The following is a 22,860-nucleotide window of genomic DNA, read 5'->3' on the forward strand; positions in this document are numbered from 1 at the left end:
GGAACCCTCATATAGTGGGTACAACAAAAATGGAAACAGTATAAAAGTCTGGCCCCAAATTAAAAATAAACCTACCATATAATCCAGCAATTCCACTATGGGTATCTATCCTAAGAAAACAAAAACACTAATACAGAAAGATATAAGCAGCCCTATGTTCTTTAAGGGTTAGGAAATGTTATGGCCACATGTGCACCTCTTCAAGATAAACTGACTTAAGGACAGAGCAGTAACCACAGAGCGAATGTGAATTTTTAACTATCTTTCTGATTTGACTTCCAAGTCCTTCTATTTTTTTAATGGCCACACCTTTGGCATATCGAAGTCCCCAGGCCAGGGATCAAATCAGTACTGCAGCTGCCAGCCTACGCTACAGCCATAGCAACGCCAGATCTGAGCCACATCTGTGACCTACGCTGTAGCTGGCAGCAATGATAAATCCTTAACACACTGAACAAGGCCAGGGATCAAACCCACATCCTCAGGGACACTATATGGGGTTCTTAACCCGCTGAGCCACAATGGAAACTCCCCAAGTCATTCTTAATAGCAGACTTCTGTTTAACCGTCGATTCTATTCCTCAACACCATGTATAGACAATTTTCTCAATGGAAAATTCCTCCGGATTTGCCACTAATGAGTAAATCTGGTGGCAGTCTCCAAGGACAAAAAAGATTCCTAATGCAAGCCAACCCCTTCCAATCCTAAGAGAGATGAAGACTGTTAATATTCAGATCTTCACTACCTGTGGACGTCATCTCACCAAATGTAGGCAAAGGATCCTGGGTTCTCTGGACTCTCCCACTTGCTTTATAAGAGCACTGGATAAAATACATATATCCAACACCATCACTCATGGAATGAAGATTAGGAAAGCTAGTAGGTAAGTGTGGAAGGTAGCACTTGACAAACAGTATAATAGGCCAGACTTCCGAGTGGAACATAGTGGATGGAAGTTCTGCACTCAGGGGCTAGATCTGTATCCATTTCCAAATCTGTATGTAAAGCAGTCTAGCAGTAGGAAATATCTTAAGAGAAGTGGACGAGTAGCTGGAGAAGGCTGAGGCAGACACAGTAAAATATTAGGATATTGTCTGTTTGAGACTGAAATTTTACAACATTAGGACTTCACACTTTTACATAGGTAAGACCTCCTATATTTTCAATGCTGAAAATTCACAAAACCTCAGTTCTTAACCACATCTGATCTGAGACACAACATCAGTGATTATTTTTCAGGTGAATTACGTGGAGATGGATACAACAGCAGTAAGATAATTCAAGCAAAACCATCAAGAAGATCCAACTTGGGAAAAGATGAAAAAATGGGAGAGAAGCAGTTATGTCTGAGCTGAAGGAAGTATTGTTCTTAAGAGACAAAGAAGTAAGAGAAGCCTTAATCTTATAGGAAAAGGGAAACTCCCCCAGCTTCCAATTTTAAAAATCCTCCTAAAACCTATTTTATGGGGGAGAGAGCCCAGAAACCTGTAACTTCACTAGCTCTCCAGGTCAAAGTTAGAGAAGCTCTTTCCCAAGTATTAACAAATGCTCTGCATAAAGAGGGAAAAGATTATTTCCCTTTATCCTAAATCAATTATCCACTGGCACATTTAAAGAGTTACTAGATGTATGATGTAATGGAAAAATAAAAGGAAACTGTGCCATATAATTAGAGAGAAGCAATTGGATGGTAAGTTTTGGACAGGCCTTACGCTCAAATTTTGACTGTTAGTTTAAAGGACTTTTAAAAGGAAAATGTGATTCCTACTCTGAAGGTATTTATACTATAATTAATAAGAGAAAACGTGTATGTCATAAAGATTAGAAACACCTTAATACAATATTCAATTAAGGGCTAGATTATCTTATCTACATAACAGTGTGTAAAAGCATAAATAATCATATACATGGAGCTATGAAGTGATTGCCCCAAGAAGAGAAGAGATTAAATAGTGATGAGTAGTAGAAAATCATGTTTATTGATAGGTGAATAAAAAAGTAGAAGTTCTTGATAACCAGGCACAGATAGGTATAAGTGCCACATTAGAAAATAAGACAATAGGAGTTGTCATCATGGCTCAGCAGAAACAGATCCCTCTAGCATCCATGAGGATGCACGTTCAATCCCTGGCCCTGCTCAGTGGGTTAAGGACCTGGCATTGCCGTGAGCTGTGGTGTAGGTCGCAGATGTAGCTCGGATCCTTCATTACTGTGGCTGTGGTGTAGGCCAGCAGCTACAGCTCCAATTCGACCCCTAGCCTGGGAACCTCCATATGTTGTGGGTGTGTCCCGAAAAGACAAAAAAAAAACAAAACACAAAAAAAGAAAATAAGACATCAGAGATACTTGAGAAAGGAATAATCAGGCCAAAAGCAGAAAGTTGTACATTTTTTGGAAAATGCTTGTAGCATGGATGTTAATAGTTGAAAGAGAATCAATGAAGCCACTAAAACTGCTGACAAAATAAACCAGGAGTGAGTTGATGGGAAAAATTCCAAAGAAGGTAAATGTGAAAATGGTGAGAAAAAGACAAAATGAGGATCATTTTGTTGTTGGAAAAAAGCAATATATTAGTAGTCTGGATTTTAGGGGACAAAGTAAAAAGATAAAAAGATGAAACAATGTTTCTGGCCCATATTATTAGAAGAGTATATGGAGGAAAAACTGTTATTCGTAAACTGTTGAAATGGAATGAAGGACACTTCAGCACAAGGGGAGGACAACATATTGCCCTCTCCTATCTTCAGTCTCAATTAATTAATTTGTTTAGTTATTTTGTGACAAACATTGTCTTATGGATGCCAAACACCAAGGATGCAAGGGAGAAGAAAACTATATGCAATATTTGTCATAATGCACTTCATAGCCTTGTCAGGAAGTCTAACGGTAACTAAATATCTCAAACAAGAGTTCCTGTTGTGGTGCAGCAGAAACAAATCTGACTAGGAACCATGAGGTTGAGGGTTCGATCCCTGGCCTCACTCAGTGGGTTAAGGATCCAGTGTTACAGTGAGCTGAGGTGTATGTAGGTCACAGATGTGGCTCAGATCTGGCGTTGCTGTGGCTCTGGTGTAGGCCAGCAGCAACAGCTCTGATTAAGCCCCTAGCCTGGGAAGCTCCATATGCCGTGGTGTGGCCCTAAAAGGAAAAAAAGACCAAAAAAAAAATCTTAAATAAATATTTTAACAAAATAAATATGAATTACATGGTCCGCATTACAACTGCAGTGATTTTCCAAAAGTTATAAAGTTATATAAAAGGTAGGTTTGACTTGATCAAAAGGCAAGAGAAAACTTCCCTAAGAAAGCCACCAAATGACCTGAGACTGAAAGGGTTGGCAAGGAGTTGGCTCAGGATGAGGAAAAGGAATACAGCACCCAGGAGGGGGTCGAATGCAGCCAGAGGGGCTGAGGAGCAGAGCATGAGAGGACTATAGAGTAAGATGAGGCTGCTGAGATATCTCAAGGTCAAAACACATTGAGCTTTGTTAGACATGGCGGGGATTTTTTAATAAGACCAATGGTGCTCCAGACACCTGTTTTGAAACAAGTAAGAGACATGACCAGATTTTCTTCTTTGAAAAGATTTTTCTGGTGGCAGTGTGGAGAACACATTAAATGAGGCAAGAGTGGACATATTAAACCACTTAGGAAGCTAGCAATACTCTAGTCATTAACAACAGCTTAAACTAGACTCAAGACTGTGTAGATGGGTAGGAGCATCTACTGAGTTCCTACTATGTTCCAAGCATTATGCCAAATACTGAGATGCAGTCTGTGCCTTGAAAGACTCATGTCTGGTAATAAAAACTGATTCACAAACAAGTAATGACAGCATCCAATAATTAAAAGTTGAAGAAACCTCTTTTACACATAAAGAACTCCAGGAAGCTTCTGTTGTTCCATTCATTCCCTCATCTTTGTGCCTCCTTCAAAAAATCCAAATATCGTCCCTCTTACTGCTATTTTAATTTCTTTTCTTCACTCTTCACATTAGTTGTATAAAGGAACCCACTAGCACAGACAAGATCCAAGTGCTGTCCATCTCAGGAGTTCAGAGTAATGAATACTATTCATGCGGATTCCTTTCTTCTAGACATCAGGACCAGAATGAACTGCAGCAAGAACCCTGACTTTGTCCTGTCAGGGCTGCTGAGTGACCCAGACAAACGACAGTTCCTCTTCGGTCTCTTCATGGCCCTCTACTTGTTGGGTCTCTTGGGAAACTTGCTACTTCTGCTGGCTATTGGTGCTGACATCCGCCTCCACACCCCCATGTACTTCTTCCTCAGTCAGCTCTCTCTGGTCGATCTCTGCTTCACTACCACCACAGCCCCCAAAATGCTGGAAGCTTTATGGACCAACAATGGATCAATCACATTCTCTGAATGTCTGGCACAATTATATTTCTTTGCTGTTTTTGCTGATATGGACAACCTGCTTTTGACTGCCATGGCTATCGACCGCTATGCTGCCGTCTGCCATCCTCTGCACTATCCACTCATAATGACTCTTGGCAGATGTGGACTGCTGGTGGGTGGGTCATGGGGGGTGGCCCTCTCTGTCTCTCTTGTCCATGCCCTCTTGCTATCCCAACTAGCATTCTATACTCATCAAGAGATTCCCCACTTTTTCTGTGATTTTGGCCCACTCTTTCAACTTTCTTGTTCTGATGCCCACCTCAATGTGAACCTGATGATGGTTCTGGCAGGACTTTTAGGAATCAGCCCTCTCCTCTGCACCATAAGTTCTTATGTCCATATTTTACACGCTGTAGCTAAGGCTCCATCAGCACAGGGGAAAAAGAAAGCCTTGGCCACATGCAGCTCCCACCTCTCCTTGGTCATCCTCTTCTACAGCACGGTCTTTGCCACCTACCTGAAGCCCCCATCCACCTCTCACTCCTCTGGGGAGCTGGTTGCTGCTGTCATGTATACCCTGGTAACTCCCACTCTCAATCCTTTTATTTAGAGTCTGAGAAATAAGGATGTGAAGAGTTCACTAAAAAGGGTTTGGGGCATAGAGAGCTCTTGGGATTAGGAACAATAAACGAAATGACCATAAACAAACATCTGGGGGAGAATCCCCACTCTTCACCACCACATTTACAGAGTCAGTTAATAGGAAGGCTGTCACAGAGCAAATATGGTATATTGGAAAGAATACTAACTAGAAATTAGGAAAACTAGGTTCTAAGTCCCACACAAGCTACAGGATTATTTATACATTCCAGAGTTTGGTGTATGTATTATACATTATATTATTATTATTTCAAAAGACTATGTCAGTAATATGTCAAAGGAAATATATTTTGCATGATAATATAGAAAAAGATATATTATAAAAATATAACATCCTGAAGGGTGGATTGGATGAGCTGTTCTTTCGGTTGCCTTGGAACACTGATACTATTGAAACTTGGTCATCTAGTGCCCTCATTAGCACCATTCTGACCATCACTGCCATTTGCGTCACCAGTTTAACAATGAAGAGCCTCACCATCAGCTTTACTACAGTCAATATCATCTTTGTTGTCATTAGAATCACCATACTAATTACCAACTTTGGTTCGATTCCCAACAATATTATGTTGTCATCATGAATAAGAGAGTGTCCTAAAGAGTCTTCCCCTTTTAAGGCCTCATATTTTTCAGAAAGTTTTGTTTAATTGTGTGTTTGCATTATTTTTGAAGATATCTATAGAGATTTTATTCATCACTGATGAGATTGAAGGACTTCCAACAATTGGAAGATTTTTAATTATAGTCCTTGGTTTTTAATAGTATTAAAAATTATTCCCATGTAGGTTTGATTGATTGATTGACAGATTTCAATTCAGAGCCGCAACTGCAGCATATGGAAGTTCCTAGGCTAGGGTCAAATCAGAGTTGCAGCTGCCGGCCAATACCACAGCCACAGCAACAACATGGACCCGACCCTCATCTGTGACCTATACCACAGCTCACAGCAATGCCAGATCCTTAACCCACTGAGCAAGGCCAGGGATTGAACCTGTGCCCTCATGGATGCTAATCAGGTTCTTTACTGCTAAGCGACCACAGGAAGTCCAAGATTAACTTTTTAAAAATAAGATGCATGAATTTTATATGAAAGGAAAACACCGAAGGGGTAGGGGGAATCATGTAGGGAATATTTCCTGTCATATCCCAGGGCCCATAGCAGAACAGAACACTAGAAAGTGAAGGACTACAAGTATCTGTGAACATTAGTCCTATTGCTGAGCCCTTTGGCTCTTGCCAGCTACTTGGTTGGGCAGGAAGGGTTAACAGGGCACTCCATCTTTAGCTCTCAAAGGCTCCCCCGCTGTGCCCGTGTCCTCTTTTCCCCACTTTAATAGAAAGGAGCCAGTTGAAATGACTCCCTCCTTTCTCCCCATCAGGACCCCTCTAATACCTCTACTAAGGTGAGTAAGGTTTGCTGGAGCCAAGAAGAGGGCAGAGGTAAGAGAAGGCCTGGGGTCTGCAGATCTTTCTAGAGGTATGTGACCTGGGCATCTGAGACTTCCCCTCTCCCCTAATCCTGTTGAATGTGGAGATGAGGGTGGGCTCTGGATGGAATGCAGGGACTTGAAAGATTCTCAGGGTGGGAGGATTTAGCTGCTGAGCCCCCAGAACTTGGGTGATAAGCCCAAGCAGTTCCTCCTTGGCCCACAGGAACCCCCACCAGCCATAGCCTCCCTTGTGAGCCCCAATGTAATATCTCCAAATGTCTGCTAAACATGTTCCAGCATCAGCTCAAAACCAGCATGTTCAACCACAAACTATTTTATCTCCTCCCAACCACACTGTAAACCACTAGAATTATTTAAAAATATGCCTAATATGCCAGCTTATGATATCATAGTCATCTTTATTTTGACAACCTCTTTCTCTCCTCATCCCCCAATCAGTAAAATTTTATCAACAGTTCCTTGGAAAATGTTTATATATTTCTTCCTCGCTAGCCCATGCCTATCTTAGCACAATGTCCCTCTATGTAGACTCCTAGTTTCTAGTTTTACTTCACCCTTATCAAATACTGTCTTAACGAGATCATTCAAGTGTTTATGATAGAAATATGATAAATGATAATGTCAAAGGAACTGTAGGTGCTGTGAGACCAGTGAGAGTCATAGCCCGAACTGGGCTTGTGATGGAATGGGGGGAAGGTTGGGAGGGCAAGGTCATAGAAGGCCTCCTAAGAAGGTAGCAGGTAGGCTAGGTTTTAAAGGAGAGGAAACAGGAGTTCCCGGCGTGGCGCAGTGGTTAACGAATCCGACTAAGAACCATGAGGTTGCGGGTTCGATCCCTGCCCTTGCTCAGTGGGTTAACGATCCGGCGTTGCCGTTAGCTGTGGTGTAGGTTGCAGACGTGGCTCGGATCCCGCGTTGCTGTGGCTCTGGTGTAGGCTGGTGGCTACAGCTCCGATTCGACCCCTAGCCTGGGAACCTCCATATGCGGCGGGAGTGGCCCAAGAAATAGCAAAAAAAAAAAAAATCCAAAATCACTGGCTGAACATACGCCAGAGAAGGTGTCTGGGTCAAGACTCCTGCCTATCAAGAAAAAAAAAAAAAAAAAAAAAAACAAAAACACTTATAAATGGAATCTAATATCCAGCACAAATGAACATCTCCTCAGAAAAGAAAATCATGGACTTGGAGAAGAGACTTGTGGCTGCCTGATGGGAGGGGGAGGGAGGGGGAGGGATCGGGAGCTTGGGCTTATCAGACACAACTTAGAATAGATATACAAGGAGATCCTGCTGAATAGCATTGAGAACTATGTCTAGATACTCATGTTGCAACAGAAGAAAGGGTGGGGAGAAAAATGTAATTGTAATGTATACATGTAAGGATAACCTGACCCCCTGGCTGTATAGTGGGAAAATAAAAAAAATAAAAAAATAAAAAAATAAAAAAAAATTAAAAAAAGGAGAGGAAACAATTGGTCAGGCAAAGATAGGGGACGAAGGAGGCCACTCCAGGCAGGAAAGGCATATTTGAAAGCAAAGATGTGCAATTCAGCACAGCACTTCTGAAGATCTAAAAGTAAGTCTGTGTACCTGTGGAGAGGATACTCTCTAGAGAGACGTAGGTTTTATATTGAAGACGATGAGAAGACATCAATGTTTGGAAGTAGAGAGGAATGCCATGGGAAAAATATATGTAGATGTAGATTTAGGTATGTAGATACAGATATACTTCAACTCTTAACAGTGTTATTTCTAGTTGTTCAATGAATAAAAGAACTTCAAAACAGTCAGAAAATAATTAACGAAATAGCAAGAGTAAGTCTTTACCTATTCATAAATCCTATAAATATAAATGGATTAAATTATTATAGAACATCTTAATGGATTTTAAAAACCAAGATCCAACTATAAGGTCCATATGAGAGACTCATTTTAGGAAACACATAGACTAAAGTCAAGGGATGGAGTAGGTATTCTATGCAAAACTCCGTGAAGACAAAATTGCTAGTTTGTCTTTCTACACAAAGACCAGTAGAGCCAATCTGGTCATTTAAATATGAAATCTATATAAAACTCTAGTTCTAAATAGCAAGTATAAAATTTAACTCCAATAAACAAGAAGAGTTACATAATTTGTTGGGCTTAGCCAAAAATAAAAATGCAGTATCTTCACTCAAAAATTATTAAAAATTTCAAGATGTTGGAGTTCCCGTCGTGGCGCAGTGGTTAACGAATCTGACCAGGAACCATGAGGTTGCGGGTTTGGTCCCTGCCCTTGCTCAGTGGGTTAATGATCCGGCGTTGCCGTGAGCTGTGGTGTAGGTTGCAGACGCGGCTTGGATCCCGCATTGCTATGGCTCTAGCGTAGGCCAGTGGCTACAGCTCTGATTAGACCCCTAGCCTGGGAACCTCCATATGCTGCGGGAGCGGCCCAAAGAAATAGCAAAAAGACAAAAAAAAAAAATAAATTTCAAGATGTTGAAAACAAAGCATTAAATCAAGCTAGGGGCCCTGTTAACAAAGGGTCTTGTGCCACCGCACAGGTGACATGCCCATGAAGCATGCCTTGTAATAAAAGAACATTTTTAAGACAACGTCATTTTGAATTGAGGAACAAAATAATTTGAAAGTAAGACTTCAAAGATATAAAACATGAAATAGGAAAATCTTTGATCCTGACATCATCAAAATAATAGATCTCTAGACAACTGAGGAATCTGTAGATGAGATAAGTGGGTTTTGGAAGAATACTGCTGTAATATCTAGAACTAGAAAGGCTCAATTTGAATCCTATTTTCACAATTTTTTGAAAGATAAGGTAATTTAATCATGACGATAATTGATAATATGTGGCTATACACCCAATTTAGTGTATTGTACATGTTGAATATATACAACTATTTTCTTCAATGGTTCCTCAATAGAGTTAGGAGGGAGGAGCAAAATTTACTTAAATTCTCTGAGCCTCATTTTTCTTGAGGTAAAGTAGGAATGATTTTAATAATTCATTCACTGGGTGCTTGAAAGAAGTAATAAACTAATAAATCTAAAGAACCCAGAACAATAATTTACAAAATCAGCATCGAATAATTGTTATTTGTATTATATTCATAGCATATTCTGTAACAAGAAATTATTCATGGGATGGATATATAATGAACTTTTGCAAAGCCAAAGGAATGAACCTCAATAGAAAGATGGACAAAGTACATGGCATTTATAACTAATTAGAAAGCTTAGACGCAAACTATTGCCTTTGGAATGGATAAACAATGAAATCCTGCTGTATGGCACTGGGAATGATGTCTAATCACTTACGATGGAGCATGATAATGTGAGAAAAAACAATGTATACATGTACGTGTAACTGGGTCACCTTGCTATATAGCAGAAAATTGACAGAACACTGTAAACCAGCTATAATGGAAAAAATAAAAATCAATGTAAATGAAAAAAAAAAGAAAGCTTAGATAGATATCAGATAGCATATATATATTCCTTGGATGGAGCAGATAAAATAATTTGCCTCAAGGATATGGCAAGAACTGAAGATACACATTGGAGAGACCAGCCTCATACTCATGGAGAGAAATGTGAGCTTTAGGATCCCAAACTTAGAAAACAATTTAGTGTTATCACCAGCAGTGAAGAATCAGATTTGGAAAGAACAAAAGCAATACAACTTCTCCCTATCCCTCTTCTTTGTTTTCCATAGAACCACATTAATAAATGAGTGGAAGAGTAAACATCTTTTTGTATGGATCAATGGTATGTGATTGGCCCTCATTCCTTAACTGTCTTTGCCCAATTTCTTTCCCTTTTACAAAAAAAAAGAGTTTTTCTGGGGACATTCCCAAGATGAGAAAGTGTAACCTTTCAATCCTGTCACAGGAAATGAAAGGTAATTTTTTCATCATTTATTTATATACGTATTTATTCTACTGTACAGCATGGTGACCCAGTTACATGTATACATTCTTTTTTCTCATATTACATGTTCCATCGTAAGTGACTAGACAAGAGTTCCCAGTGCTACACAGCAGGATCCCATTGTTCATCCAACCTGAAGGCAACATTCTGTAACTATTTCCCCAAGCTCCCAGTCCCTCCAACTCCATCCCTTTCCCGTGTGGCAACCACAAGTCTCTTCTCCAAGTCCGCATTTTCTTTCCTGTGGAAAGGTTCCTTTGTGCCATATATTATTTTCCAGATATAGTAAGTCATAAAAAGTAGGTAAGTAAGTCATAAAAAGAAAGCCAAATACAATATAATACCATATGAAAGGTAATTACACTAAGAAAACATAAGGTTAATGACAACTGTACTGCCCATGGTACTGAAACTAAGAAAGAAACACATTAGGGGGGAAAAAAACATAAGAAAAATGGAAGGAAAAAAAAAAGGAACTCAAGATAGGAGTTCCCCATGGAACATTCTCTTATACTGCAGATATAGGAAGGGATCTTGTTTATTCTTACAATAATCTTCTCAAACCCAGGGGACATGCTCTCTCAAGATTTGCACGTCGAGAGATCTGTGGTTCATAAAAGACAGGCAGAATTTCAGAAAGAATTGGCTGGGGAAGATGAAGAGCTTATGCTGCAACCCCAATACAAGCTATCACTTCAAAGAGTTTTCTACTATCTACTTTTCAAATAGTTTTCTACTATTTAATTTTCATGAGTATAAACCTGAAAACATTCCTTAGCTGTGACGTTGACCACTCAATCAGGTATGAGGATGAAACGGGAGACAAGCTGGGAAGTTACTCATATTCTCCGTCATCTTGCTAGCATTAAAGTTAAATGCCCAGGACTTAGCGCTGGTTCTCTATTTTACGATGAACTCCTCATTGTGCTTCTACATTATGAAATCTCTTTCCTGCCTACATTTTTATTGCCATTCCTCTAGATAATCTCCAAAGTAAATACGTAATCTCTAAATATTCACATTGCAGTGAAATAAATCATTTAGTACAGGAAATCTGATTGCTAGTTGCTTTCAATGTTAGGAAAAGGTTTTTCCCCCAAGTGAATTTTTGATACACTTTTGTGCTGTGGGACAGTGAACAAAAAAAAGTATCTCAAACATTTATGTCTTAAACAGGAGTAATAAATTTTAACACTATACAAAATATACACTGCTATCCAAGAAAGATTCTCTGAATTCCTTGAAGTCAGCCTTTTACACAGGTGGAAAAGAATCTAAATAGTTTCTCAAATTTTTCTCTAGCGATACAGCCTAGAATCCCCTGGGATCCACAGGTATGTTCCCTAGTTCACATCTTTTGCTCTCGTCACATCAAATCTTTTTCTTCTCCTTTCACGGATTTCCCAAATTTTGAATGATTCCCTCTTATTAGGAAGCACACCAATGTCTGCATATCGATTCAGATTTCTTTACAGCCCTTATTTTTCTCCAATTGTCTCTTCTTAAGTAAAAACCCTTCAGATGGTTTCGTACTAGGTCAAGAGACAGTGGTGAAGTGAAGTGGGTTAAAATTTACCCTCTGTTAGTGCTGACTTAGGACAAGAACAGGCAACTTGTATCAGAAAGTACAGGTTCGCAGTCACATCAGATGGTAGGATGGCAACAGGCTCTGAATCCCTGGGAGAAACAAAAATACTATGATAAATCTAATAAAAAAGAAAAGGTAGGTGAGTAACAGCTCATAACCAACACATAACCTTTGCATTTTATAAGCTAACGGTCCACATCCTGTAAAACCTTTGTGCTGGGACTATTTATAACCAGAATTCTCTCCCTCAAAATATTGTCGTCCAGGAGGGAAGATCCTCAGCCAGAGGACTCTAATTTCCAGCAGAGATAGCATTCCATATACTCTTCTGTCTTTGCTTTTAAGTGATGCCCAATCAAACATCAGTCACTGAATTTCTTCTCCTCGGAGTGACAGACATCCAAGAACTGCAGCCTTTGCTCTTCGTGCTTTTCCTCGCAGTTTACCTGGTCATCGTGGCTGGGAATGGAGCCATCCTGATGGTTGTCATCTCTGAGCCAAGACTCCATTCTCCTATGTATTTCTTCCTGGGAAACCTGTCCTGTCTAGATATCTGCTACTCCACAGTGACGCTGCCAAAGATGCTGGGGAACTTCCTCTCCTCACACAAAGCAATTTCTTTCTGGGGATGCATAAGCCAGCTTCACTTCTTCCACTTCCTGGGCAGCACAGAGGCCATGTTATTGGCCGTGATGGCTTTTGACCGCTTCGTGGCTATCTGCAAACCACTTCGTTACACTCTTATCATGAATCCTCAGGTCTGTGCTCAAATGGCTGTCACTGTCTGGATCATTGGTTTTTTCCATGCCCTGATGCACTCCATAATGACCTCTCGCTTGCACTTCTGTGGTTCCAACCATATCCATCACTTCTTCTGTGATATTAAGCCTTTGCTCAAGCTGGCCTGTGGGAACATTGAGCTTAACCAGTGGCTGCTCAACACTGTCACGGGGACCATTGCCATGGGTCCATTCTTTCTGACACTTCTCTCTTATTTCTACATTATCATCCATCTTTTCTTCAAGACACATTCTTGCAGCATGCTTCATAAAGCACTGTCCACTTGTGCCTCCCACTTCATGGTAGTTGTTCTTCTCTATGCTCCTGTTATTTTCACTTATATTCGTCCTGCCTCAAGTAGCTCCATGGACCAGGACTGGATCATTGCCATTATGTACAGTGTGGTCACTCCTGTACTAAACCCACTGATCTATACCTTGAGGAACAAAGAGGTAAAGGGGGCCTTGAAGAGGGTGTTCAGAAATGGGCTTTAACTTTAAGAGATCTAGAGAACCCTTCTGAGCATAAATAAACAGGTAATAAAATGTTGTGATGTGAAATTGCATTGCTTCTCAAATCATTTACCATATATATAACAGACAAAACTGGATTTAGAAAAAATAAATAGGAAAATCCAGTCTAGTTGTGTTAACAATGCATTCCTAGGTAATGTAGGGAAACTTGAACAACTGATACACTATCCATGGAATCTTAATATTGAATTTTTGTGAGATATCAGTTGATAAAGTTGATTTTTTATTTATTCCTTTGTATTCTTGAATGAAATCAAATATAGAAATTTGCCTGTGTCACCCACACCTTGTGTAGTTAGATAGTACTCAGTCCTGTTTGACTTTCCTGTAAGTTAACATTATAATGTGAGCAATAAAATTATTAGTTGTTATATTTTTTTTTCTTTCTTTTTTTTTATTTTCCCACTGTACAGCAAGGGGGTCAGGTTATCCTTACATGTATACATTACAATTACATTTTTTTTCCCCCCTAGCTGTTATATTTTAAAGATTTGAATTTAAAGCCATGGTTACTCAAATGGAAACGTAAATGTTAAAAGTATGACTTAAAAGATAGTCTTTAAGTAATTCATTTCTTTTTCTCCAAGCGGGAAGGTAAGTAAATAAAACAAATAATGTTGTGAGTACTAATTAACAGAGATAAAGAAACCAATAGTTTATCTAGAAAGTTTGTGAACGCTGATTCCAAAGCTGTTTTATAAGTCAACTGGATAAACTGTCAAAGATTATTGTAGAATACTATTAAAAGTTGAGGCAACTTGAAAAAAAAATCTCAAGAATACATTTCTACTTCAATGGCATATTATTTTCCCTTAATTTTTGGCCGTGGAAAAGTATGTTTCAAAAATCTATTTATTTATTTAGTTTTTCTATTTCTATACTTATTTTCACAGATTATAATATGATGCAATATGATGTAACACCAGTGAAATATGAAGTGTACTCTTCTGGCCCTACTAACGTGAAATCTCATTAACTCCTAATTAACACCCTTGTTAATTACCTAGCACTCTTAAAGTTCAAGCCTTAAGAGTAAAAACCACATCCTTGAATAAAGCCTGCTCTAGGACCTGCCTGAACACAGACTAAAGCCAAAGCCCTAACTATAACCACTAGGAAGAGAGAATTTGGAAGAGAGTGACAGACACCTTGGGCTTTCCACAAATCCATACTACCAAGGCATAAAACCAACCTTACTCAAGTTCAAGAATGATATTCCATGAGTTGAAATGTCTGCTAGGAGTTCCTACTGGGGCTCCATAAGTTAAGAACCCAACACTGTATCCATGAGGATGCAGGTTCAATCCCTGGCCTTGTTCAGTTGGTTAAGGATCCTGCATTGGCTCAAGCTGCAGCGTAGGTCACAGATGTGGCTCAGATCCCATGTTGCTGTGACTGTGGCATAGGCCTGCAGCTGTGGCTCTGATTCAACCCCTAGCCCAGGAACCTCCATTTGCTGTGGATGTAGCCATAAAAAGATCCCCCCCCAAAAAAAGGAAAGAAAAAGGAAATGTTTGCTAGAACAAAAAATCAATCTTCTTCTAAAGAAGATAATAATAGGATCCAGAGTTTCTACAATGATCTGTAGTCATTCAAAAAATTATTAGTCATACAAATACATGAGAAAATCTGATCAATATTCAAAAGAAAAGGAGATCAATAAAAACTGGACTTGATGTGGCCCAGATGTAGAAATCTACAAAGATTTTACAATAGCCACAAATATACTCAAAATATTAAAAGAAAATGTGTTCTAAGAATTAAGTCATTTAGGCATTAATCATCAACTTTCCTCAATGAAGCTAAAAACATCAGGTGAAAGGCTGATTGAGAACTGCATACTACAGACTTATGCCATGTGAATCCTCTAGCCATTAATATAAATAGCATCACTAAAAATGGGACAACCAAATATTGTGTGCCTCACGAGAAACTGCAGTAGAAGTAACATAGCAACTTTGGGATATTCTGCTAAAATGCTAACCATGGTCCAATTAGGCTTCTATCTTTTTTTTTTTTTTTTGCTTTTTAGGACCACACCCACGACATATGGAAGTTCCCAGGCCAGGGGTCGAATCAGAACTACAACTGCCAGCCTACACCACAGCCACAGCAACACGGGATCCAAGCCATGTCTGCAATCTGCACCACATCTCACAGCAATACCAGATCCCCGACCCACTGAGCGAGGCCAGGGATTGAAACCACATCTTCATGAATACTAGTCGGATTTGTTTTCACTGTGCCACAAAAGGAACTCCCTAAGCTTCTATCTTAATATCAGTTTTATAGTGTAAGTGCCTGATAATTAGCTTGTTTGATTATAATGTAAGTGCCTGATATTAAGCTTGTGATTGCCTAGGCATCTATTTCAAACACATTTATCTCAAATAAACATATGGTCAACTACAAAACTAGATAAAAAGCCAGGTCTCCCCACCCATGAAGTTCCCCTTTTTAGAAAGTCTTTAGTAACCTAAATTGACTGACTACTTGAGTGACCCTGCTTTTCCCTTCTCATGCTTTAATTCCGGCTCTTATGTTTTATATTCACCAATAAAGAATGAACCCATTAAACTCCAGGCACCCCACTCATAGCCCCAATAAAGGCAGGGCCCCAAGTCCATGCTCTCTCTCTCTCTGCCAAAGACATCTCTGTGTGGTCCCAGGTCATGTATTCTCTAAGACCTTTGAGTAATAAATCTTATTTTTTCAAAGTTCCCTGATGATTATTGCTAAGGTGCATCTTTCAGTCATAATAAGATCCACAAGGTCAGCCCGGCCACAACAATGGCTCTGGCCAGGGAAATATCTGTGGAGGCCCACCACAAGCTGTACAGGCCCAGGTAAGCGCCCCAGGCATTCTTAGTTGGTGGTGTTACTACACCATCAATAGGCTGAGACTGATACCAAACAATTATACATAAAATACAAGATATACAGTAACACGGATGGACCTTAGAGATTATCATACTAGGTGAAGTAAGTCAGACAGTAAAAGACAAACATCATATAATATCAGTTATATGTGGAAACTTTTAAAAAGTTACAAATGAACTTATCTGCCAAACAGAAACAGACTCAGAGACTTTGCGAACAAACCTATGGTTACCAAAGGGGACAGTTACAGGGGAGGGATGGACTGGGGATTTGGGACTATATGGAATGATTGGCCAACAGGCAACTTCCATATAGCACAGAGAACTCCACCCAAAATTCTGTGATAAGCTATATGGAAAAAGAATCTGAAAAAGAATGGATATGTGTGTGTGTATATATATATAACTGAATCACTTTGTTGTTTGGCAGAAGTGACCACAACACTGTAAATCACCTATACTTCAAAAAACTTTAAAAGTGAAAAAAACGTGAAAGAAAAAAGGAAAATACAAGATATAAGAATATAAGTCAAAATCATAAATAAGCAGTATGTCTAATTTAGAATATGGAACATTCTACAGGGCAGATAACCAGATTTTTCCAATAAGCCAAAGCCATGAAAAAAAAGGGAGAAGAACCTGTTGAAATAAGGGACTATTAATAGATGCAAACTATTGCCTTTGGAATGGATCAGCAATGAGATCCTGCTGTACAGCACTGGGAACTATATCTAGTAACTTATGAAGGAGCTCGATAATGTGAGAAAAAAGAATGTGTGTGTGTGTGTGTGTGTGTGTGTGTGTGTGTGTGAGTGAGTGACTGGGTCACCTTGCTGTGCAGTGGAAAATTGACAGAACACTGTCAACTAGGTATAATGGAAAAAAATAAAAATCATTAGAACAAAAAAAAAGAATTTACTTAAAGATAGAGAAAATTTGAACATGCCTGTGTATTAGATGACATTAAGGAAATATGTATTAAGTATTATAATGTCAGGGTCAGCATGTTTCTTTCTTTAAATGCCTTTGTCAGAAAGCATACTGAATACAGTCAAACACCACCAAGGTGAGGGGCACTGACCTTCTGAACAGCTGAATATCCACCTACAACAGAATTGGCCCTCCATATACCCAGTTCCTCTGTACAGATGAGGTTCCCCATTCATGGATTCAACCAACTGCTAATCCTGTATGGCTGTAGTATTTACTACTGAAAAACATCTGGGGAGTTCCCTTCAGCGGTTAACAATCAATGAGGACGCAGGTTTGATGCCTGGCCTTGTTAAGGATCCAGCATTGCCATGAGCTATGGTGTAGGTCGAAGATGTGGCTCGGATCCCACATGGCTATGGCTGTGGCTGTGGCATAGGCCAGCAGCTGTAGCTTCACTTCAACCCCTTGCCTGGGAATTTTCATATGTCGCACGTGCAACACTAAAAAAAGCCAAAAAAGAAAAGAAGGGAAGGGAAGGGAAGGGAAGGGAAGGGAAGGAAAAGAAAGGAAAAGAAAAGAAAAGAAAAGGAAAGGAAAGAAAAGAAAAGAAAAGAAAAGAAAAGAAAAGAAAAGAAAAGAAAAGAAAAGAAAAGAAAAGAAAAAAGAAAAGACATCCGTGTATAAGTGGACCTGCACAGTTCATATCCATGTTCTTCAAGGATCGACTGTATTTGCATGTGGTGTACACACATACTCGGCTTACACAACATGTACTTACACAACATCTGAAATTTGCTCTAACATTTTCCAGAAAAAAAAAAAAAGAGCTCTAGGCAGTTGAAATAGGATTGGCAAAGGTTGCTATTAAAGCTAGATGATGGCTCCCTGGGGAATCACTATAATGTTCCATCTACTTTGGTGTATGTTTGAAATTTTCTACAATAAACAGTTATAAATAAGAAATTAAAGTGTATCCAGCTTTAAATTTTTTATTATTGCTTAGCCTTCATTTCATAATCATAAACTTAACTTTACAGTCCAGCTAAACTTGGAGAAGGATAAGGAAAATATGGAACCCAAAGAACTGCAGTGAACATACAAAGATTATAGGCGGTTTCAAGCAGATGAAAGTGAAGGGGTGCTCTCCTGGGCTACAGAAGGAATGGGCTGACAGTTAAGATAAAACACACAAGTCAAATTTATTAGATCTGTCCACAGTCAGTAATGGTGATCTTCTTGCTACTCTTGCCATTCCTGGCCCCAAAACACTCCATAGCTTCCAAAATATTTGTGACCTCTTTCACTTTGCCAAAGATCACATGCTTGCCATCCAACCACTCAGTCTTAGCCATGCAGGTGAAGAACTGAGAACCGTTTGTATTGGGGCCAGCACTTGCCATGGACAAGATGATGGGACTCATGCTCCAGGATGACATTCTCATCATCAAATTTCTCCTGAGGAAGTTCCCATCATGGCTCCGTGGTAACGAACCCAACTAGTATCCATGAGGATGTGGGTTCCATCCCTGGCCTCCCTCAGTGGGTTAAGGATCCGGCATTGCTGTGAGCTATGGTGTAGGTCACAGATGTGGCTGGGATCCCACGTTACTCTGGCTGTGGAGTAAGCCAGCAGCTGTAGCTGTGATTTGACGTCTAGCCTGGGAACTTCCGTATGCTGCAGGTATGGCCCTAAAAAGACCAAAAAAAAATTTCTCCCCAAAGATGGACTTGCCACCATTGCCATTATGATGTGTGAAGTCACCAAACCACCCTGGCACATAAATCCTGGAATTATCCTGTGGGACCTTTATAAAGCAGGAAACTTTAAAACCAAATCCTTTCTCCCCAGTGCTCAGAGCACAAAAGCTTTCTGCTGTTTTTGGAACTTCATCTGCAAAGAGCTCCAAGGAGACACGGCCCAAGGGCTCATTGCCAAGGGTGATGTCAAAGAACGCGGTGGGGCCAACCAAGGCTGGCTGGCACAGGAGGCTCCTGGACGGCAGCGTGCAAGGCCCAGCTTTAAATTTTTAAAAAATATGCATATCCTTAGACCTGGCAATTCAACTCCTAAGAATTTATTGTACGAAAATCTGGATGTGATCTGTATTTGAATGGTGAAAGAATTGAACACAACTAAAAATTTCCTCAATAGAAGATTATTTTTAAAAATCATGTTTAGCTAGACTAAAAAGCTCAGAATAAATAAGTAGGTATTTGTCAAAATAAAAAGATGTTCAAGACCCAGCAGTCAATTAAAAACCAGATTACAAACTTCCTTGATTCAACTTATTATACATATATATTATATATTTAATATATATAAGTTGTCAGTAGTTCTAAGGTGTTTTGTTTTGTTTTGTTTTGTTTGTCTTTTTAGGGCTGCACCCATGGCATATGGAGGTTCCCAGGCTCGGGGTCAAATCAGAGGTGTAGCCACTGGCCTATGCCACAGCCACAGCAATGCCAGATCCAAGCTGCGTCTGCAACCTACACCACAGCTCACAGCAACGCCAGTTCCTTAACCCACTGAGCAAGGCCAGGGGTACAAACTGCATCCTCATGGATACTAATTGGATTCATTTCCACTAAGCCATGACAGGAACTCCCTAAGTTTATTTCATGTTGCCATTTATGTATACCTATTTTATATTAAATAATCAGTCTATTTTATAAAGAAATAATAAAAGTTAAAAGCAAATTTCAAAGTTAGCACTTGAAAATTATTTCTCTACCATACTCATTTTCAGTATGAGTGGGACAACTATAAAACTTTTCACAGAGAGAAATGTCAGAAGAGAACAAAGCTAGTCCTCCCCAACCAATCCTGGAAGGCGTACCAATAGAGACATCCAAAGTCCAAATAAAATCTTTACCACCATCCTTCAATTGTTTCAGTTTGCTTAAGCCTCCGGAGTGCCTGATGAACTTCCCTATTCCTCAGAGTGTAAATCACAGGATTGAAGAGCGGGGTGACCACAGTGTAGAGCAGGGCAAAGACCTTGGAGAGGAGCTGGGAGTGGACAGCGGAGGGTGCAATGTACAAGACCATGAGAGTGCCATAGAACGTGGACACTACAGCTAGGTGGGAGGAGCACGTGGAGAAGGCCTTCCACCTTCTGGCCCCAGAGGGAACTCTCAGCATGGCCACCACAATCCAGGCATAAGATGTCAGAATCAGTCCAAAGGGAACAGTGAGGCAGACCACAGAGAGAATGAATGTTGTCATACGGGCTATGCTGGGATCTGAGCAGGCCAGGCTCATCAAAGACATGAAGTCACAGTAAAAGTGGTCAATGTGGTTGGGGCCACAGAACCTCAGCTGGGCCATCAGGGCCACAACCAATCCATCTACCATGAAGCCAGAGAGCCAGGCTATGAGCACCAACCCCAGGCACCATCTGGGCCCCATCAGGAGCGGGTTGTGGAGAGGGTAGCAGATTGCCAGGTAGCGATCATATGCCATGACAGCCAGCAGGAAGCATTCAGCTGTGGCTAGAGAACCAAAAATAAAGAACTGGAGCAAGCAAGCAGCCACAGAGATGGCGGCCTCCTGCAAGAAGCCCTCCAGCATTTTTGGCACCACTGTGGATGTATAGAGGATCTCTAGGAAGGACAGATTAGCCAGGAAGAAATACATGGGTGTGTGGAGCTTCTGAGACCTAACCACTGCCACAATGATTAGCATGTTCCCTATGATGATGGAGGTGTAGACAAGAGTGAACACAGTAAAGAAGAGGAGATGTAAGTCGGCTATGTCATAGAAACCAAGAAGGACAAATTCAGTAATAGTTCGGTTTCCTATGGAGACAGTTTCCATGTGCATCAGCCACGTTTCTGCTTGGAAGTGATTAAGGGAGAAATTTTAGTGCATCTTTGTATCTTCTACACCAAGCCTGAGATAAGTAGAGCTAAAATGGAAGAGATGAAAATGAGTCTCCAAAACAAGAATCATTAACACAAGTCCCTATCTGTCCCCCTTTTTAGCGGCTTACTCCTTTTTCAACTCCTATCCTTCCCTACATTCCTTCACTGTGCATATTCTTCAAGACTCAAGAGATTTTTATCCAAACTTATAATTTCAGTCTTCAGAGACCTTTAAGCCAATTCAGTCTAATATTATTATGATACAGTAAACTCACCTTTCCAATTTGTATAACCAGCCATATGTCTGGTTATACAAATTCATATGTCCCATCATCAGCTCAAAATCAGCATGATCAACAACAACCTCTTTTACCTTCCCTGACAACAACCAGCTCCAATGTGAGTGGTTTGAAAATTCTGCCTGATATTCAAGCTTGCTGTATTATAGTCCTCCTTATGGTAACACTGTCTCTCATTCCTCATACCCCAATCAGTGAAATCTTATCAACTTGTTTGATTATAATGTAAGGGCCTGATATTAAGCTTTTGATTGCCTGGGCATCTATTTCAAACACATTTATCTCAAATAAACATATGGTCAACTACAAAACTAGACAAAAAGCTGTTGCTTGGAAAATTCTTATGTTCCCTCTTCACTCTTCCACCATTCATCTCACAACCTCTTTATGACTATCTCAGCACAACTGCCTTCAGTGCAAACTTCCCGTCTCTAGACTGCCCTCTCCCTCATCAAAAGCATCTTCTTCAAATACCAGTTTCATCAAATCATTCAAAATTGTATAGTACAAATGTGATAAGTAATAATGTTGAGTGAGGAAAGTGTGGTGCTGTGAGGGCAGAAAGATCAAACCCAGACTGGAAGGTGGAGGAAAGGGGGAAGGTGTGCGAAATAAGGTCAGAGAAGGCTCCCCGGGGAAGAAATTGTAGGCGGTTCTGAGGGACAGAGAAGAGTTGACCAGGGAGTTCCCGTTGTGGCGCAGCGGAAACGAATCCGACTAGGAACCATGAGGTTGCAGGTTTGATCCCTGGCCTTGCTCAGTGGGTTAAGGATTCAGCATTGCCATGAGCTGTGGTGTAGGTCACAGAAAGGGCTCGGATCCCATGTTGCTGTGGCTGTGGTATAGACCAGCAGCTACAGCTCCGATTCAACCCCTAGGCTGGGAACCTCCATATGCCGCAGAAGCGGCCCTAGAAAAAAGGCAAAAAGACAAAAAAATTAAAAAAAGAAAGAAAGAAAGAAAGAAAGAGTTGACCAGGCAAGGGACAGGAAAGTGGGCATCGCATTCCAGGCAGGAGAGACACAACTGTAAGTAAAGATGTGTACTGAGTTGTCGAAGAGCTAAAAATGGGTCTGAGTACCTGCAAGGAAGATCTCATATGCTATACAAAGCAATGTGTGTCTGTGTGTTATATTAAAAACAATGAGCAGTGTTCTCTGATGACCTAGCGGTTAAGGATCTGGCCTTGTCATTGCAGTCATACAGGTTCAATCCCTGGTCCCAGAACTTCTGCACGCTCCAGGCATGCCCCCACCAAAAAAAAAAAAAAAAAAAAAAAACGAAAACAAAAGCAATGAGAACACAACAAATGATTGGAAGCAGAGGAGAAAGTTAGAGGAAAAATGCAGATGTGTGTGTGTGTGTCTGTTTTGTGTGTGTGTGTGTGTGTGTGTGTGGTATCACAGAATCTGCTACCAGAGTTTGTGAAAGTGTGTTACAGTTGCCATCTCCACTATAAGACTGTTTTGGGGACTATTTTAAAAGTTCATGCATATGAAAACTATTGTCAAGTCATAACATCATCTTGGCTTTTCAGACCTCCACATCCCCCCTTCTATTTTTTTTTTTTCTTTTTGGCTGTG

The 22,860-nt window shown here is 40.2% G+C and overlaps 3 protein-coding genes and 2 pseudogenes across 3 annotated transcripts in view; 2 read left to right on the forward strand and 3 right to left on the reverse strand.

Annotated features, from left to right (window-relative positions):
* The window catches only part of LOC146401418 (uncharacterized), a 274,139-nt gene that overhangs the window by 105,510 nt on the left and 145,769 nt on the right, over positions 1-22,860 (reverse strand). The gene's annotated exons all lie outside the window — the stretch shown is intronic.
* On the forward strand, positions 4,111-5,040 carry LOC110258122 (olfactory receptor 1M1-like; annotated as a pseudogene).
* Positions 12,316-13,263, forward strand: LOC100152893 (olfactory receptor 12D1). Its single transcript, XM_084970379.1, has one exon. The coding sequence runs from the start codon at positions 12,337-12,339 to the stop codon at positions 13,261-13,263; it is 927 nt and encodes a 308-aa protein (XP_084826505.1). The 5' UTR covers positions 12,316-12,336.
* On the reverse strand, positions 18,309-19,855 carry LOC146401421 (peptidyl-prolyl cis-trans isomerase A pseudogene; annotated as a pseudogene).
* On the reverse strand, positions 19,984-20,934 carry LOC146401422 (olfactory receptor 11A1-like). The gene has a single exon (XM_084970304.1). It carries the CDS (start codon positions 20,929-20,931, stop codon positions 19,984-19,986), a length of 948 nt encoding a protein of 315 aa, XP_084826430.1. The 5' UTR covers positions 20,932-20,934.

The sequence above is a fragment of the Sus scrofa genome, chromosome 7, assembly GCF_054392235.1.
Source record: "Sus scrofa isolate SSC_HxYL_T2T_F1_AM1 chromosome 7, Sscrofa_HxYL_maternal_Yorkshire_Landrace_v2.0, whole genome shotgun sequence".
Taxonomy (NCBI): Eukaryota; Metazoa; Chordata; class Mammalia; order Artiodactyla; family Suidae; genus Sus; species Sus scrofa.